The 18,149-nt window shown below is 42.7% G+C and overlaps 1 protein-coding gene across 1 annotated transcript; it reads left to right on the top strand.

The window, feature by feature from the left end:
• Positions 1-2,131: 2,131 nt before the first annotated feature.
• On the top strand, positions 2,132-16,236 carry LOC100226962 (antigen WC1.1). The gene is made up of 14 exons (XM_072927431.1): positions 2,132-4,865; positions 6,367-6,675; positions 8,108-8,422; positions 9,234-9,545; positions 9,838-10,155; positions 10,860-11,174; positions 11,838-12,149; positions 12,851-12,913; positions 13,000-13,314; positions 13,502-13,537; positions 13,824-13,961; positions 14,262-14,357; positions 14,909-14,992; positions 16,025-16,236. The coding sequence occupies exons 1-14, from the start codon at positions 4,478-4,480 to the stop codon at positions 16,234-16,236; spliced, it is 3,213 nt and encodes a 1,070-aa protein (XP_072783532.1). The 5' UTR covers positions 2,132-4,477.
• Positions 16,237-18,149: the final 1,913 nt, after the last annotated feature.

Genomic DNA, 18,149 nt, shown 5'->3' with positions numbered 1-18,149 from the left:
TTGGTTCCTTCAGGTAGCTCATGCTAGCACGTGAATCTATATGTTTCCTTCTTTGTAGTCATTTGTGAGATACCAGAATGCCCAGACGGAGTTTTAGCTAGGCAGTGCCTGGAGAGTGAAGTTTCATCCGTCTGTGGTCAGGATGGCAATAAAAGGACTTCTTTCTGCTCCAGTGCTGTGGCTGATTCTCCTCTCCATTCAGGTCTCCCTGGGTAAGTACATACTTTATTTTGCATAAGGCAGTGAGACAAAAAAAAGTATGCAAATTTAATAGAAATAAATTGTTCTTCTACCAACCTCTAAAGCAAAGTGACAAAATGGTGTTTAAGTATTAAGTGTTCTGTCTTTGATTCAATCTCCATGGTAATCCTGAGAAAAGGAACAGTAAGCCTTTTCTAAAAGTTTGGTATTTTACTCAGGTATCAGTGACTGGCTGTTCTCATAAGAATTCAAGTCCAAATTTTGTAAACAGTTTAGCTGTACTAAAAACCAGCTGGGTATTCTTATTACTGTCTTATCTCTCCTGCTGAACTCTTTGTAGATGGAATTAATGATTCCAGGTCTTTGTCAGCACCGATTGAAATGATGTAGCTCTACCCTATGAGTCCAGTGGAGTTTGGGTATCACCATATCTCCTCAGTTGTTCCTGTCTATCTGAAGCTTTTTCACTATTTGTCTCTCTGCACTTCTGGAGCTATGTGTACTTGCTTGATGCTGGTGATGAGAGACAGATTTGGGAAACTTCATTTTATTCTCTCTAAACATGGAGATGACATTAAGGCATTGTGGTGGTGGTCGCATCCCCATATGCTGAGAACAAGACTTCAGGGTTGATGTTTTGCTATAGCATGGCCCTGAACCTTGAAGGTTCTCACCAATTGTGTGGATGCAGTCAGACATGACACACATGGCACTCTTGACGTACATTTTCATAATATGAAACGTTTTTTATTTAGACACCTTTGTAATGACATTTTAGTGTCAACTGATCTACTGCAGAAATAAGATTGACTTTTCTGCCAACTCCTTGTTAACATCAGGGAACAGTAATAGACTGACTGGAAGATGCAGACAAGAGTAGCTTTACAATGACACCATCGTCAACACCCTACCACCCTCATCTTTGATCTGGCAGCACTTGCACTCTCCATGCTGCTACACGAGTTCTGATGTCACCCAGGCACAGAGCACTGTGCAGAGCAGTGCAGGAGTCCTAAGTCTCCAGGAGAGAGCTGAAAATCTGTCCCTGAGGCAGCCTGGGCTGGAAACCTCCTCTTAGGGCCTGGGGACAGGAATGCATGGTGCACCCTTTGCCTATGAGAAGAACTGGGTTTTCAGCTGGAGCAAGCAACAATCTCATGCCTTCTCAGCCAAGCAGAACACCAAACCACTGAATTCAATGAAGGTACTTGTGGGACATACTGTGCAATGTGAAGAAATACAAAATTGTACCTATACGTATCATAAAAAAATCACAGAAGAGTGATTACAGCAAATTATAGCTTTTATTAGGAAATATTTAAATCTGTCAATTGGGTTATGCCTACCTCTGCATCCAGTCTTGTATGCTGTTACACGTTGAAAACATCAGATGTACAATTATGTAAAATTCAAGTGCGCAGAGGTTATACAGTTGAGTGAAGAGCGGTTTGTTTTATTCCTGGATGAGGCTAATAGGAATTGGTTATCTGCTTTGTTTAAAAATGTATTAGGAATTTATCTTTTCTTAGAATCCATTACCCTTTTAAATGTATAAATATTATAGCTGAGAAAACTCTTTTTTTTTTTTTTTTTTACTATATTCTTAATACTCTGGGAGTTGTTCTCCAGAATATCTCTCTAGAGAGTTACAAGACTTATTACAGAAAGATTATGCCCCCTCTGAGACAACATGTTGCAGGTACAAAGTGGTTTTCTAGTACCTGAGAATTGTACTATGTGTGTGCCTTTCTCACTCAGGAGACTTGAGGAGAGAAGATATTTTGCAGGAAAAATAGGTTTTGGAAGTTACCAATTGTCTCACATGAATAACCACCTTTTTTTTTGTTTGTTTGTTTCCAAATTTAAATGATAGGCAGAAAATTGTGAGGAAAAGCAGCAGCGTTAGCAAAGAGGTAAAGCCTTTGCCTGTGTATGAGAGGTGATGATGTGTCAAAGACACATTGTCTGTGTGTGATGAAGCAGTTACAGACCATATGAAGATGGAGGCAAAATTGTCTTCCAATTGACTACTGCTAGCATTTTACTCTGCAATAAGAAATGAAACAATGGTTAGTTTTGGAAAGAAATGGCTGCATTAGCACCAGCTCATGGGTTAAGACTGACACACTTGCAGTGAGTAGAGAGAAGAATTAGATTTGTTTCCAAATGCAAAGAAAAATTAAATATTCTCATTTCACAATGTCAGACGACAGCAAGATGTGTGACATGTGGAAACGCTTCTCTCTTTTGAGGAAGAGGGGAGGGTGATATTTTACATAGATTGTTTTTAAAAAATCTTACAGGAAAACTCAAGGCTCTTAATGCAAATTATCTTTTGTTGCTTATCAAAAGCCATCAATGACAGGAGATGATCTTCCTGGGCTATTTGCAAGATTTGCAAAGCTGCACTGCTTTCCATCCACATCAGAGCCCAGTGCTGGGTCTGGATGAATACTTCAGGTTTCTCTTGGCACCTGGTCCCTGTGGCTGTGAGTGCAGATCAACAGGGCCCATGGCCAGGCATGGCTCTGCCAGCGTGGAACACAGATGCACCTCCCACATAACACAGGCAGTGAGAGAAGGTCCAGGTCTGTGCTGAAATGGGCCTATGGGCAGAGCATGCATGTGTAAAACCTAGGAAGGGAAGGCCAAGGTCATTAAGGATTCTTAGTGCACTCAGGATATTGACATTTGGATCGAACCTCTTCTACAAATGTTTGCTTTACTATTCCATGGTGTGCCAGGTCTTGAAACACTAAAAATTTGTGACCAAAGTTATTAGGCTTCTTATGCAACTCCTGTAAACCTCCTTAAGCTATGTGGTCAATCCAAATAATCCCCCAAGCCCAAAAGAAGTTGCCAGCCCTCTTCAGGGATTTATCTGTTCCATAACATGCTGAAATACAAACCTGATCAAACTGAAGACCAAACTCAGACGTAGTGGCCAACTTCTTCCTGTTTCCTTTGCACATTTAGCTTGTAGTCTGTCCTTAATCTGGGAATGCAAGAGTCCTGCATGTAGTTTTTTACTATTTGATTTTCCACCCATTTCATGAGCATCCTCTTTCATGCTTCAAACAGCAGTGCCTTTGATCCAGCTGGTAGCATGGCTAACTTTTAGTTCAAAACAGTCACACTTATGTAATACCCACATACAAATACACACCCACACACACCGCGGCTGTACCTGGCTGCCCACACAGATGAAAACATGTGACATGTGACTCATTTGACACAAACATAAACAGCAAGTGGCCTTGCAATTATCTATCTTAACTTCTCTAAGGCCTTTGACATGGTCCCACACAACAGCCTTGTCATTAAATTGGGCATATGTAAGTTTGTTGGATGGACTATTCAATGGATAAGAAATTGACTGGATTGATGCATCCAAAGAGTTATAGTCAATGGCTCAATGTCCAAATAGAGATCAGTAACAAGTTGGTGTCCCTCAGGGGATGGGAACTGTTCAAAATCCTTACTATTGATATTGGTAGTGGGATTGAGTTCACCCTTGGCAAGTTTCCAGAGGACACCAAGCTCAGTGGTGTAGACACTGAAGGAAGGAATGCTATCCAGAGGAATCTTGACAGGCTTGAAAAATGAGCCTCACCCCATGAAGTTCAACAAGGCCAAGTGCAAGGTGCTGTACCTGGCTCAGAACAACCATCAGGATTATCATGGACTGGAGGATGAATGGCTTGAGAGCAGCCCCATGGAGAAGGATTTGGGGATAATGGTGGGGACAAATTGGACATGAACCAGCAATGTGCCTTTGCAGCACAGAAAACCAACTTTGACCTGAGTCTTCAAGTAGATCCCCTGACTTTATCACCTCTCCAGTAGTTTGATCCCTCTGGTAGCCAACTCCTCCAGCTACCTCACTCCCAAAGACACACAAACTTGGCTTTCAGGACAATTAACTCACAGGATAATGAAGTTTGATTTACTGTAGCAATCACACACTAACAGGCAGTCCCCTCACCCACTCCAGTTGCCTGTGTTTATTGTGGCAGACTTTGTGAATCACAAAGCAGGGACATTACTCGGCATTTCCCAGCCCTGGTAAGTCAGTAAAAGAGAAAGTTTGCCTGTCATTAGAAATAATTTACATTTTAGCAGTGCAGTTAGCTCAAACTTGTAAATACTGACATAACTCCTTGCAAAAAAGAAAAACCAAAAAAACAAAAAAAAACCCCACAAACGCCCTTTAAGTTGGACTGTTTAGAAAGGTGAACCAAACAGGTCTGATGTAAAGAGTAAATTAAGAGAAGTAATGATCTCATTAACATCTGCAATGACAATCATGATTAAGCTCTGTCCTTTCTATATTCTTGCTCTGTCTGAAGGCACTGATGAATTGAGGCTGTCAAATGGAACTGGACCCTGCTCTGGGAGAGTGGAAGTAAAACATGAGGAGCAGTGGGGAACCGTGTGTGATGGCGACTGGACCATAAAGGATGCTGAGGTTGTCTGTAAGCAACTACAATGTGGATTTGCTGTTAAGGCTCTAAATCGAGCTCCTTTTGGACAAGGAACTGGACCAACATGGTTGTACCGAGTTGATTGCCGTGGTGATGAATCTGCTCTTTGGAACTGCTCACATACAGGATGGGGTTCTTTTACCTGCCCTCACTACTTTGATATTGGAGTGATCTGCTCAGGTAAGAAGTGATCCAGTCTTGTATAAGAGAAAAAAGATATGAGCCTGGGATCAAACTTTGTCCTAGTTGGATAAAGCCAAGTACTCCCTCTGCTCATCCAAAGTAAGTGGTTCCAGCATTTAGTCTTCTGCTTACTGTGAGTGCAAGCCTGGGCACAGCAATGACATCATATGAGCATATTAAATTACATAGAACAGGAAAAAAACCCCAAACATTATTTGTTTCTACCACAGCTCTCCCAGGCAACAGGAGAGCAGTACTAAACTTGTCTTTGACAAGGAATAGGGGCTAGAAAAGCAGATGTAGGTAGAGAAGTAAGAAAATGCAATGTTATGTCATACAACTGACCTTCTCCAGATCTTCAGGTAGGCTAAGACAGGACAGTCTGCAATGGCAAAAAAAAAAGACCAGTTCCTGTTTCATGGCTGCTTCCTATCCAAGATGTGCATGGTTTTACTCTTTGGAAAAAGAACCACTGCAAGAAGTTTTTCCTTCCCAGCTTCAGGACTTTACATTTGTAGTTTTTTTATTTTTGTAAGGTTCCTGTCAGCCCATTAGTCTAGCCTGTCTGGATCTCTCTGAATGGCAGCTCTGCCCTTGTGGTGATGTCCTCACCCCTCCAAAATCATAAGAGTGTACTCCATCACTACCTCCATGAAGATAAGACACTGAGCAGAACAGGCCCCTGGAAACACTCAACAAGTGATATTCCATTTGCTGACAGTCTTCAGGTAGAGTCCAGCTCACTAATGACTGAGCCTGACCATTCCATCAGCTGCTTAATCATGTTGTCCTTCCAGCCAGACAGTAACATCCTAGTTCTTGGACATAAGAATATTGTGCAAGATAGTGTTAATGGCAGAGCTAAATGTGAGGTAAATGACATGTGCTGCTGTCCCCTCATCCATAAATCTATTTTAATCAGAGAAAGCATTACAGTCCCACAGCTATGATATATGCTTGATAAAACCATGTTGACTCTTCCCATTTATATCCTTGTGCCCACAAATGAGTTTCTGCAAGTCTCACTATATACATTTTTCAAGTACCTAAGTGAGGCTGGCCAGCCTGTAGATCTCCAGACTGTCTTTTTAGCATTTTCTGAAACTGGGTGAAGCATTTCCTGTTTCCTCTTCCTGGGGTGCTTCAGCTTCCTATTTATTGAAATAATGAAATCTCAAGGACACAGACCAGTAAAATTAGTATTTGTCTGTTTATCTATTTGGGAATTGCTACTTCGCAGTCATTGGCAGATGTTCAAAGCTTCCTTCCTTCTTTCCCAAGGATTTTGTATTTTCACATACTGAGAAATAAGCAATCTCATACACCACTTTTTTCTTTATTGGTGTTATACAGGAATTGCCCCAGTCACCATTCAAAAGTATCAGTGGTCCTCAGAGAAGTGAAATGTGTCTTGCCTATTAAGGTACAGGACTTATAAAAATAGGTCAGTACAACCAACCCTTGATGATGGATTTCTTGGTTTTTGTGTTTTTTTCAGGCTTTTCTGATCTGCATCTGACTGGAGGGGACACTGCCTGCTCAGGACATCTGAAAGTAAAGAAAGAAGAAACTTGGGCCACTGTCTGTTTCTCACACATTAATTTCAAAACTGCCTCTGTTATATGTAATGAGTTAGAGTGTGGCCAGGCTGTGGATACCTTGAGAGGAACTCACTCTGGAGACAGACATGAGCTGATCTGGCAGGAAGAATTTCACTGTGTAGGGAACGAGATTCACCTTGCAGACTGTCCCAGGAATATGCACCACACTAACACGTGCTCTCATGATGCCACTGTTGTGTGTTCAGGTGAGACTTTGGATTGATGGACATTATTCACCAGTGTCCTATATGTCTTCTTCTTGTTAACCCACAGTTCAGAGCATCTGTGCACTTCTGTGGTCCTCAGGATCCTTGGATGCTTTGAGCCATTCAAGAGGGACTAGAAAATAACAGAACAACCCCACAATGTCTCATTCACTCTACTGAAACTCTGCATCTAACATGGGCTGTTCTAATCACTATCACACAGAGATCTCAAAAGGGCTGTTATTTATTTTATGCTATTAGAAATATGCATTCAACAGTCCTAAGAATGTTCTACACATCCTTCTCTTATAAATAAAAGGAAAAATGGCCAGAGCTGAAAAGCAGGAATATTGAGACATTAATTTATTTCCTGTGGTGTCAGTGTGTAGGTTAATCCCTGTCACTTCAGTACTTCAGTTAATTATAAAACAGGAAGAGGTACTATATGTCCAAAGGCTGAAGGAGGCACAAGTTACAAATGCAAGTTATTAAAAAAAAAAAAAAAAAAAAAAAAAAAAAAAAAAAAAGTTGCCAGAGGCCTAGATGATTTTCATTGAGACTGGAAGGTAACACTTTTTTCCTGAGGCCACAGTTCTAAAGGGGCAAGCTAAACCTTGGGCAGAGCTGCTGGCAACAGTCAGACACAAGCCTGGAACAGGGCTGCAGCTCATGGCCATTTCCTGTCCAAAGGGCTTCAGTCTGTTTCAAGACTGCTTTGGACACTGTGACCAGTGGCAGCCCAACACCTCAGTTAAGGCTTCTAGCAGGCCTTGGCTCCTGCCTCTACCTTGCAAGAGTCTTAGCTCAGAGCTGAAATCCTGGGCTCATTAGGGGTACAATGCAAGGACAAGGTAAGGGTAGAAAGTAACAATGTGAGAACACAGAGGGACTGCATGGGGCTGGCAGTAGGACACCACAGTGCCATCCATGCCACCCTTAATTTATTGTCATGATGGTTATGATGGTTATGGCCTGGGGTGTTCAGAGACTTGCTCTGGGGCATGGATGAAAGCTGAGACTTCCCCACTGCAGTTTCTACTTACCAGGAAATGTAACATGGCCAGGTGCTGGGGGAGAGAGTGATACCAGTTGCTCCCTGAGTTCCCCACATGCGAGGCAGTGCTGAAACTGCCTCTGCAAGAGAAGATGTTGTAAGGAAGCAGCAGTATTGTGAGGGGAGAAGAGGAGAGAGCAGAGCAAAGAGGAGACACTGAATTTAAAGAGTCAAAATCTTTTAGTCATATAGTGCAGGCTACAACATGGACAATAGTGACTTTTTTTCATAGCTGGCATCCTGTTCTAAGATGCTTTCCAATAACCTGACATGTGTGAGTGCTAGTTTCTTGCAGATAGAGAGAGCTCTCTTACAGTTTTCAGTGCAGTAGCACAAAATCCCAAACGTAGCTGCTAAGCTCCTTTATTCTTTCTGCAGGCTACGGTGGGTACCGGCTGGCAAATGGCAATACCACATGTTCAGGGAGAGTAGAGCTTCTTCATGGAGGCACATGGGGAGCCCTATGTGACTACCTGTGGGATTTACCAGCCGCCAATATCCTCTGCCAGCAGCTAGACTGTGGAGTTGCACTACTGATACCAAGTGGACAGTCCTTTGGGGAAGGAAATGGATCTGTCTGGAACGCCACATTCAGCTGCCAGAAGAATGGCTCACTCCTGAGAGACTGTCTCGTGCGTGCTCTAGGCCAGGATGAATGTCCCGCTGGAAAAGAGGCTCGTGTGGTATGCTCAGGTGAGCAGTGGAAAGGTCTAAGAAGAGAACTGAAAAACTTCCTTGAGTAAAAATATGGACTCAAAATTCAGAGGGCATATGTGGAGTCAGGCTCTGTCTTTTGGCTACTGCAACAGGAGTCAAGGCTGCACTTCAACTGTACCATAAGGCTGCTCTCTCTAAAATGCTCCTAGTGTCAGGTAACAGCAAGAGCAGGGCTGCTGCACAAACCAGGATAATCTGGGCACAGAAACTGAGCACAGCACAGGCAGAGTCCTTGTCACCAAGACACAATCCAAAGCATCTGCAGAGAGGACAGAGGAAGGTATTGGTAATAAGTCTATGAGCAGTCCCAGACAAGTCAAAGCAAACAGAGGTGTAGGATCTGCCTGGGGAGAACAGCCAGGCATAGCATGAGACAAGACTGGAGACAGTTACACCTGTCGTGTCCTTGAGGCAGGGACTGAATTCCTGGCCCAGGTTTAAGTGAGGACTTGGACCAGCAGTTGAAGGATGCAGAGCTGTAGGCCCTCAGTGATATTGGTTTGAAAAATTAAGGTCGATTGGTTGACCCAGAGCCCCCAAAACCTAGTGCCCTGATTTTAAAAATTGCAAATGGGATGTGATCCTGAGTTCTAGTCATTCTTCTCAGCAAAATAGGCCTGAGTGAAGTCTAGTTATGAGTATGGAAGTTTGTAGTCATGAGTATGGCCCGGTTAAGTCATTTTTACTACTGAATGATAAGGAAAACTCATTCCCATTTCCCAGTCACTTCCAGGTCCTGCCCATGAGCAAATGTAACACTCCAATATTCTCTTTCTCTTACATTCAGGGTGCCCAGGGGGCAGGCTGGTGAATGGCACTAAGTGCTCTGGCATAGTGGAGGTCCGCCATGGAGACACGTGGGGAAGACTCTGCCACTCCCACTGGAATTTGCAAGCTGCCAGTGTTCTCTGCCATCAGCTGAACTGTGGCTATGCAAAATCAATCCAGATGGAAGACGGTTTTGTGGATGGAAATGGGCCTATATGGAGAGATGCTTTTCACTGTAAAGGGACAGAGTCCTGCCTATGGGATTGTGTTCAAGTGACTTTGGGCAATCCAACCTGTTCAGCCAAAGAAGTAGCCACTGTAACTTGCTCAGGTAAGTCAGGAGTGGCCTTTTATGGGTGGTGCAATTTCAGACCAAAGCAGTGCTGGTGATCTCACTGACAGGATCTAATCTTTGAGGCAGGGAAGTCTTTCTTGGTTCCCATTGCAGGCCCTTGTGTGCATGAAAGCAAACAAAGTCTTAACGGGGGCAGTCTCCTTAATTACTGGTGGGAATTAATATTTTGCCAGCACAGAAATGTGTCTTTCATAGCTTTCCTGCAAGGTATTTCTACTGCAGTGAGATAAAGAGATGTCAATGTATTTCCCAACTCTCTTGAGCCCAGGTCTTGCTGAATCACTGAGACTCTCAGGAGGTGAGAGCCGCTGTGGTGGGCGAGTTGAGATCTCCCTCCATGGTGTGTGGAGCAGAGTCCTGGATGACGACTGGGACATTAGGGATGCCCACGTGGTGTGCAGACAGCTCCAGTGTGGAACTGCTGAGAAAGCCTATTACCTGCCAAAGTCTGAGCGAGGCATGGGTCTTGTTGGCCTTAGGAGTGTCCAGTGTACTGGAAATGAGACTCAAGTGATGCTCTGCAACACCTCCCATTATCACACAGTGCCTACGGGAGTTTCTGAAGACGTTGGTGTGATTTGTTCAGGTGAGTTGCTGTGTGAAAGGTACAGAATGTTTCTTGGGATTTCTCCAGCCCACGTTGTGCTGTGGTGTCACAGATCTTAAGATGGCACAAGTCTGAGCTTGATGATAGTTAAGGAAGCAAGTGTAATTTACATAATGCTTTCTTCATCTGAATTTCTTACAGAATTATCTTCCAGAGTCAAAAAGAACTATGAGAACACAGAAGCCATAGAACACTAATTTGGCTATGATTGTCAAGCATTCTTACTGCCACTTGAGAATTAAACAGCTTTTATTTTGTGACATTTCTATATTTATAGATACTTGCAGCTATTCTACAGAATATTACAACTGTTTCTACTCTTCTCTGATTTTCCAACCCACCTGTAACAGGAACAGTATCTGTCTCCAACAAAATGAGTATAGACAGAAAACAGGTTGTCTGGCTTTCTAAGATAAGGTGACCTCTGCATATACTTGGTACGATTATACATTTCTTGGTGGCAATTTCTCATTGGAATTATTCAAACATTCACCTGGTGCAGGAGTAGGCCTTTTCCTCATGCATTTTTAGCCTCACAGGACTTCTGCCCAAGCAACCATAGCAGAAGAATTGGGATATAACAGGAACATTATGTCTTAAAAGTGCTTTAAAAATATTGCCATTATGCTGACCTGTGCATTATAGTTGTGTTGCATGTTGACAGCTGGATTTTCTTCTTACAGGCAGCAGACAGATGAGGCTGGTGAATGGAACACACCGCTGTGCTGGGAGAGTAGAGCTTTATCATCATGGCATCTGGGGCACCATCTGTGATGATAACTGGGATCTATCAGATGCCAATGTTGTTTGCAAACAGCTTAGATGTGGGCATGCCATCGAGGCATTTGTCTCTGCTCATTATGGTGAAGGGTCAGGGCAGATCTGGCTGGATGACGTGAATTGCACTGGGGCTGAGTCTGATCTCTGGACATGTCCCTCTAGGGCGTGGGGCCAGCACAACTGCCAACACAAAGAGGATGCTGGAGTCCTGTGCTCAGGTGTGTTTGGAAAACCCTTTTCTGAGCCTGTGGGTTCAAACAGGAGGGTTGTATAAAAGGGTCGAGAATAGTGGGGACTTGCTCAGACAGCCTCCTCCTGTCTTGATGACAAAGCACGATTGGGCAGCACATCTTCTTGGTCCTACCAAGATGCAAAGGATCTATAAAAGCCCATATTATACACACAAACACACACACACAAAAGTCTGTGGTGTAGTAGGCTATTTGGGGGATAAATTTGAGGAGTTTGTAAAGATTTCCACTGCAAGGGGCTGTGTGGTCCTTCCAGTCAGTTACAGCTGGCTCTGAAACCAGTGGGAACAGCCCACTGTGCACTACAGCATCAGGCCATCCAAGTAGCTTATGGTGGCTCTACTCATGCATATTTAAGACAGAATGGCAGCAGCAAGAGAGAGAAGAAATGAAAGAGAAGTGGAAAAAAACACAGATGATGCTTGAAGGGGGTTAGGGCCTGTTAGGGCCCATGCTGGAGCGAAAACAAAGCCTGAAGGGAGTGCAGCCTCTGGAGCATCCATGCTCCCCAATACAGGTAGAACCAATAGAGGTAGTTAGCACTGTAAAAAAAGTGTTATTACACAGGCAGGAAAGAAACATCACAAGAAGTCTGTGGCACTACTTTCATTTTTATGCCTTCACTTGCAGATTTCCTGGCTCTGAGGCTGGTGAATGGCAATGACTGTGCCGGGCGTGTAGAAGTTTTCTACAACGGGACGTGGGGGAGCGTCTGTTCCAACCGCATGTCCCTGCTCACCGCAGCAACCATGTGCAAACACCTGGGCTGCGGAGACGGAGGAATTGCGATGGACTTCCAATATGGCAGAGGGTCTGGGCCCACGTGGCTGGACCACATTGAGTGCATTGAGCAGCACAGCTCGCTCTGGCAGTGTCAGTCAGACCCCTGGGATCCTCAGTCGTGCAATAACCGAGCTGAAGAGACCCATATTACTTGCACTGGTAATCAGAAATGTATTTGTATATGGCCAGACATGTACATTAACCTATGCATGCAGGTATGGACATCAAAGTAATTACTTTATGTACACTTGTTATCTGGTGTATATTATTTCTAGAGTAAATTAAATGAGTGTATTAAAATTACAAGATTATCAGAGTGCTGTGTCCCAGTGAAATCCTAAGGAATTCCCTAACAGGATGGTGCCATTGCATATTTTTAATGCAAAAATCTATGATACACAGTCAGTCTGTGAGACCTGATATAGGATGAGACTTCCCAAGAGGTCTAGAGCCATGTGTATGTTTCTGCAAGTAAGGAAGTATATCTGTGTGGCTATACACATAGCCATAGACAAGTGTACAACTCAGTTTGGTTCTAAAGGTCCATTTCTAATGCCTGCTCTTAGGACAGTATTTCACACTTATGGGTATCAATATCTGTATTCATATATATATATTCAATGTAATTAAAATGAATTCTACATGACATTCAGATATCCTGAAAGGGATTGCAGCTGCCTCATGAGAAGAAGGAAAGCATAACCATCAGGAAGATTATTACTCACAGCAACAGCCAAACAGCCATCCACCAAGAACTAAACAGGCCATACATATATTTCAGGAAATAATTAACCTGATGGTTAATTTTCAGGTATTTTTTTTAAGAGAATATTTAAAACTTCATTATTTAAATTCTGCAGGAAAAAAAGAGGTAACATCTCCAGCTGCATTTGCTGAGTGTCCAAACTCCACAAGTTGTTCAGGTACCTCTACCTCTTTGTTTTTCCTTACTGGTCCCTGTGGACCTTCCTGCTGTTTCAGTAAAACAGAAGGTTTCTGTGTTTTGCAGACAGAGAGAAGTTACGAGTGATGGGAGGAGAGCATGAATGTTCAGGCAGAGTGGAGATGTGGCACCAAGGTTCCTGGGGAACAATCTGTGATGATGCCTGGGACATGGCAGATGCCAATGTTGTATGCAGGCAGCTGGGCTGTGGATCTGCTGTGTCTGCTCTGAGAGAGGCTGCCTTTGGAGAAGGGACTGGTCCCATCTGGTTGGAGAAGGTGCACTGTAAAGGAACAGAGCTGTCTCTTTGGGACTGTCCTGCCAAGCCTTTGTTTGGCAAAAACTGTGATCATAAGGAAGATGCTGCTGTGAACTGCTCTGGTTAGTGATTGGTCCTTTATTACACAGGTCTGTGAAGGAGGTGGGTAGGAGAGCATTATACCAGCTGTACTTCCCAGTGATTAGCCCTTTTATAATTTTGAGTGCTAAAACATCACAAATTATATGAAGATGTTCTTATTTTTCACACTTGCCTCTTCCTTAACCTGGACTCACCTTCCTTTTGCAGGCATGACAGAAACAACAGCATCACCCACGAGAGCAGGTAAATTCTTTCTCTCTCTTTTCTTTCTCCCGTCAAATGACAATTTAATGTCCCTAATACTTAAGAGATAAAACAGCAGTTTATTTCAGCTCATCAGAAAGCACTTCCCACAACTTTTCATGAAGGAACACTGAGTTGCACCACCCCCAGCTGCTTGAGCAGGACCCATAGCAGAGCAGCAAGTGCCCTGCCTCAGCCTGCTAGGGTGGGCACAGCAAGGGGCTGCACAGGAGCAGCCCTTTGGGACGCATGATTCTCTACCTGTTTCCTCTCTGTTCCCACTCAGATCGTCGCCGCCGCTCTGCCACAGGCAGTACAAGGATTTCACTGCCTGTCGTCCTCTGCATTATCCTGGGGACCCTGCTCTGCCTGGTCCTTGCCATTCTTGCTGGGCAGATCCGACGTGCCAGGACACAGCAGACAGGTGGGTTTCCCAGGACTGGTATGAAATGCCTCCTTTACATGGTCCCAAATGTTCAGTTGGCTGAGGAGGCTGCGGGGATGGGTGACTGAGATGAACTGAATCTGCTGACACACTGAGATTTTTCTTTTACTTTCTGGCAGTGAAAGAGCCCACAGGTGCTTATCCTCAGTCAGCACCTCTTGGTGCCTTTCTAGGTACCAACCGGGCCATGTAGACCCCTGTAAGGCACTTCTCCTATTCAAGACTCCAGCCTGAATATAAGCAGAGACTGTGAAAGTGATCATTACCTTTTACTTTCAGGCTCCAGACTATCTTATGACCCCTTCTCCGAGGCTGTCTATGAAGAGATTGATTATAACCTGATGAGGGAAAAGCCGGGCGTGACTTTCCTCTCAGGTCTGTCTGTGTGTCTTGTTTTTTTCTCAAGGGAAAGATCCTCCTTCCTGATCCCAATCTGATAATTTGCAGCTCCCAAATCTACTGGGGAATTTAAAATTCCTGGACTTGAGGAGTTTCCAGCCCAGTGGACTCTGTCAATTCATTTCCTAGGGACAGTTTGTATTGTGCAGTTCTCACTGCAGCCACAGACCATAGATCAGTATAGGTCAAACAAACAAACAAAAGCCTTTTGCTTAAATTATTTAAAGCTGGAACAAATAAAGGAATAATTACATCTCCCTCACAGCAGCTGGGTCCCTGTAGGTTTCTTCCTGTGGATTGCTTTTTTCCCATTGTAGCTTGCCTCTCCCATGACCTATGAGAGGTGTTATGGGGCCCCTGAGGGATTCTTGGTTATTCCATTGTGAGCCTTGCAGAAGTAATACTGACTGTCAAAGGATATGGTGGACTTGGATGTTATTACTGTAGCCTGCTCTTTTCCCCATGGTGCAGTTTTAGCACTTAAGGAGAGTTTAATCTTCATATCATGCTCTTTCTCATTTGCCTAGATTCTTATTCAGAGAGCTCAAAACCAAAGGAACAGTTTTATAGAACAGACAGTGATGAAGAAAATGGTCCTGGAGCAACTCAAGGTAATGTGAGAAAGGGTTTGTACAAAGAAAGAGATCCCAAATCAGGGTAACTTTTAATATCCAAAGCATTATGAGTGATTAAGACTTTCATTTTACGTCCTAGTGATGTTTCCTTGTGATGCAAAATCTTCTGTGTAACTCTTGTGGTGGAAGAGTGTCATACAATCTCATATACAAGTGCTACTTTTCTCTTCTATAAGAGAAATCCAAAATAAATATTTGCTGGTAGCTCTGCAGACACTTCAGAGCTCCAGTCACATGAATCCAACAATGTGACAGCTGCTTCTCCCAGACATTGCAATGGTAAAGCTTGTAAACTGTTGCTTCATTTCTGAGACAAATGGGGAGAATTAAAACAGAGGAAATTTGAGCTGATCTTAAAACAGAGGAAATTTGAGCTGATCTTAATCCAAGTGATCTGAAGAAAATACAGATTCCTAGCTGTGGGGTTTGCCTGGGGGGTACATTTGGTTTGTTGGTGGGTTTTTTTTTTTATATTTTGAAATAGTTGAGGGAGAGAAAGTGTTTGGAGAAGAACTGAATTTTCCTACAGCTGATCAAAAACCTCTGTTAGCCATTGCCTGGTGTCCAAGAGATCAACTGCCAAAGGCACAAGCAGTTTTGGACCTCAGTTGCCCATATCCCATACCCTGCTGCTACACCATGTCTTTATTTTCTACTGCTTTTCTTATATTAAGGATTTTTTTAAGTTAAAAAACAAAGTAAAAGCTTTTCCTTACTTGTTTTGAAGTGCTTATAGAGAAGACAATTATTCTAAATAGTTTCTCTTTCTCTTATTCAGATTGAATATTGATTTCTAGGTAAAAAGTGAAACAGGAGTGCTTTGATTTACTTTTCTGTTTATACATTTACTATTGGTAAGCATATGTATATACAATAAAACTGGGCACACTAACATTTGCTGAGGGATGGATTTCAGTTAAATACAGACACGTCAGTATTACAGCCCTGTGTTGCTGGATGATCTGCTACTGCTTTCCCTAGTGGAAGTTAATACCTGTACTGTTCCAGATGCCTTTCCACTGCCTGAAAACGCCCTGGAAGATGGTTATGATGATGCAATAGAAGCTCCTGGACCTAGAGATGCTTCTCTTTCTGAGCAGAATGAACAGGAAATCATTGGGATCCCTGGAGAAAGTGACAGAAACAAGGATTCCCAGACAGGTGAGGCTAGAAGAGCAGTGCTGTTCTGTTACATTCAGCTAATCTATCCTCTGCTCTAGTTTTCTTACAGCCATAAAATTCTTGCCTGTGGCCAACCCAACCTAAGTTTCCACTGCTGCAAATTAAAATTGTTACTTCTCATTAGAATGACCATGGGGACAGAGAGTTGCAGTCGTCTTTGTAACAGCCTTTTAAGTACTTGAAGACTGATAACAGTTTGTTCACATACCTATCCTCAGTTCTGTTTTGTATTTTGTTTCTCTACACAACCACAACCTAAATTAGTCAACTTCCTCCTTAGGCCTTGAAGACTATACTCTGCCCATGATGTGTCTCCACTCAGTCCATGTCAGTAGGTCCATATCTTTCAAAAATTGCTTCAAACCCAAAACTTTACATTATTTCTTTACAGCATGACACTGAGATCTTACTAGTGTCAGGTAGAGCAGAAGGACCGGCTCTTACAGCATATCCTCCTGTTTATGGATCTTAGTGTGATACTTCCCTTTTTTCCAACGACATGACAGTCTTGAGAGGGCTCAACATCTGATGCAGGTTCAAATAGTGCTCTGTAAAATACCACATGGATTTTTCAAATTATGCAATTGACTCTTTCTCCCTTCATCCGTAGCCTCTTAAGTGTCCTTATTAGATCTCATTCTATATCCATGGAGAATGGATTTGGCTAAGTTTTTAACCTGTCACTAAATTTTGTCAGGCCCATATAATTCAGTGTGAATTAACAACAAACATTTAAGACAGATTTTTCTTTATCAGTGCATTTAATACAACTGTGGAACAGCTGATCTGAACTCTACTCTTTGGAGCATTGATAAATATTTCTGGCCTATTGGAGATGTGGAAAAATAATGAAAATACAGGACTCAAAGTAACTAGAGAGACATTAGAGGTTTGTTTTTGTTGGGGTTTTTTGTTTGTTTGTTTTTTTGGGGTTTTTTTTTTTTTGACAGCCCATGAATATATTCCTTTTAACATTGTGCATAAAGCTTGATCCTTGGATATGTATACACACTGCAGAAAACAGAGGGACATAAGCATTTCTCAGGTCTTTCACAGCCACTCCTATCTGCGGTTCTAATTTCTGGAGGAGACAACCAGCAGCTGCACAACCACACAGAGGTAATACCTACAGGATGTGCATTTATCTATCTCAGTGTTCTTCCCTTCATGTTTTCAGACTGGATTCCCAGAAACAGGACCTCTGAGGCTGAGAGATCCTCATCCCCTGCTCTTGAAGATACAGGCTATGACGACATTGAAGAGCTGGGGCATTGATAGAGACTGCTGAGCTGTACTGACTTCTTCTGGAAATACACCACTGCTCATAAAATGCTAATCCTGCACTAGCAGAACCAGAACAACCTGCATTTAGGATTAGTTTGCATAAGTTTAGGTTATTTCCAAATTTGAGATTTCGTACATAAAAGATAAATAAGCATGGCTGTTAAGAAAATCTTTCAAATTTCTCTTACAATTTCTTGTTGCTAAGACTTAGTGGACTTTTTTGATTTTATTTTTAAATACCTTCTTTTTTATTTTTTTAACTGAGTTATTTTTAAAATTATGATATTTTCTTATTAGAAACTGTCCAAAGATCTCAAATTTATGCTTTTCCTATGGGGGTAGCTTCTGGGAATTATTTGGAATGGAGATTGAACTGCAAGAAAATCATCAAAATTCTGTTTTGGCCAAGTCTTTGAGAAAGGGATTCTTGCTGATTGCTTCCACAGAAACATCAACAATATCTGACAGGTGCTGCAGGCATGCTGTGAGGCACAGAAGGAGGGAAACACATACACCCATGGGATTTAACTGCATCATGCAATCTACTTTTCCTGGCTAACAGGAAAACTGGGAATGTAGAAAGTTTGCAAGGAATAGTAAAAGGCAGCAAAAACTGACAGGGGCAACAAATTCTATGCCAGAAAAAGGTGTAGCAAGCTATTTATCC

This window comes from Taeniopygia guttata, chromosome 1, assembly GCF_048771995.1.
Source record: "Taeniopygia guttata chromosome 1, bTaeGut7.mat, whole genome shotgun sequence".
Lineage (NCBI taxonomy): Eukaryota > Metazoa > Chordata > Aves > Passeriformes > Estrildidae > Taeniopygia > Taeniopygia guttata.
This window is presented reverse-complemented; position numbering and strand designations above follow the sequence as displayed.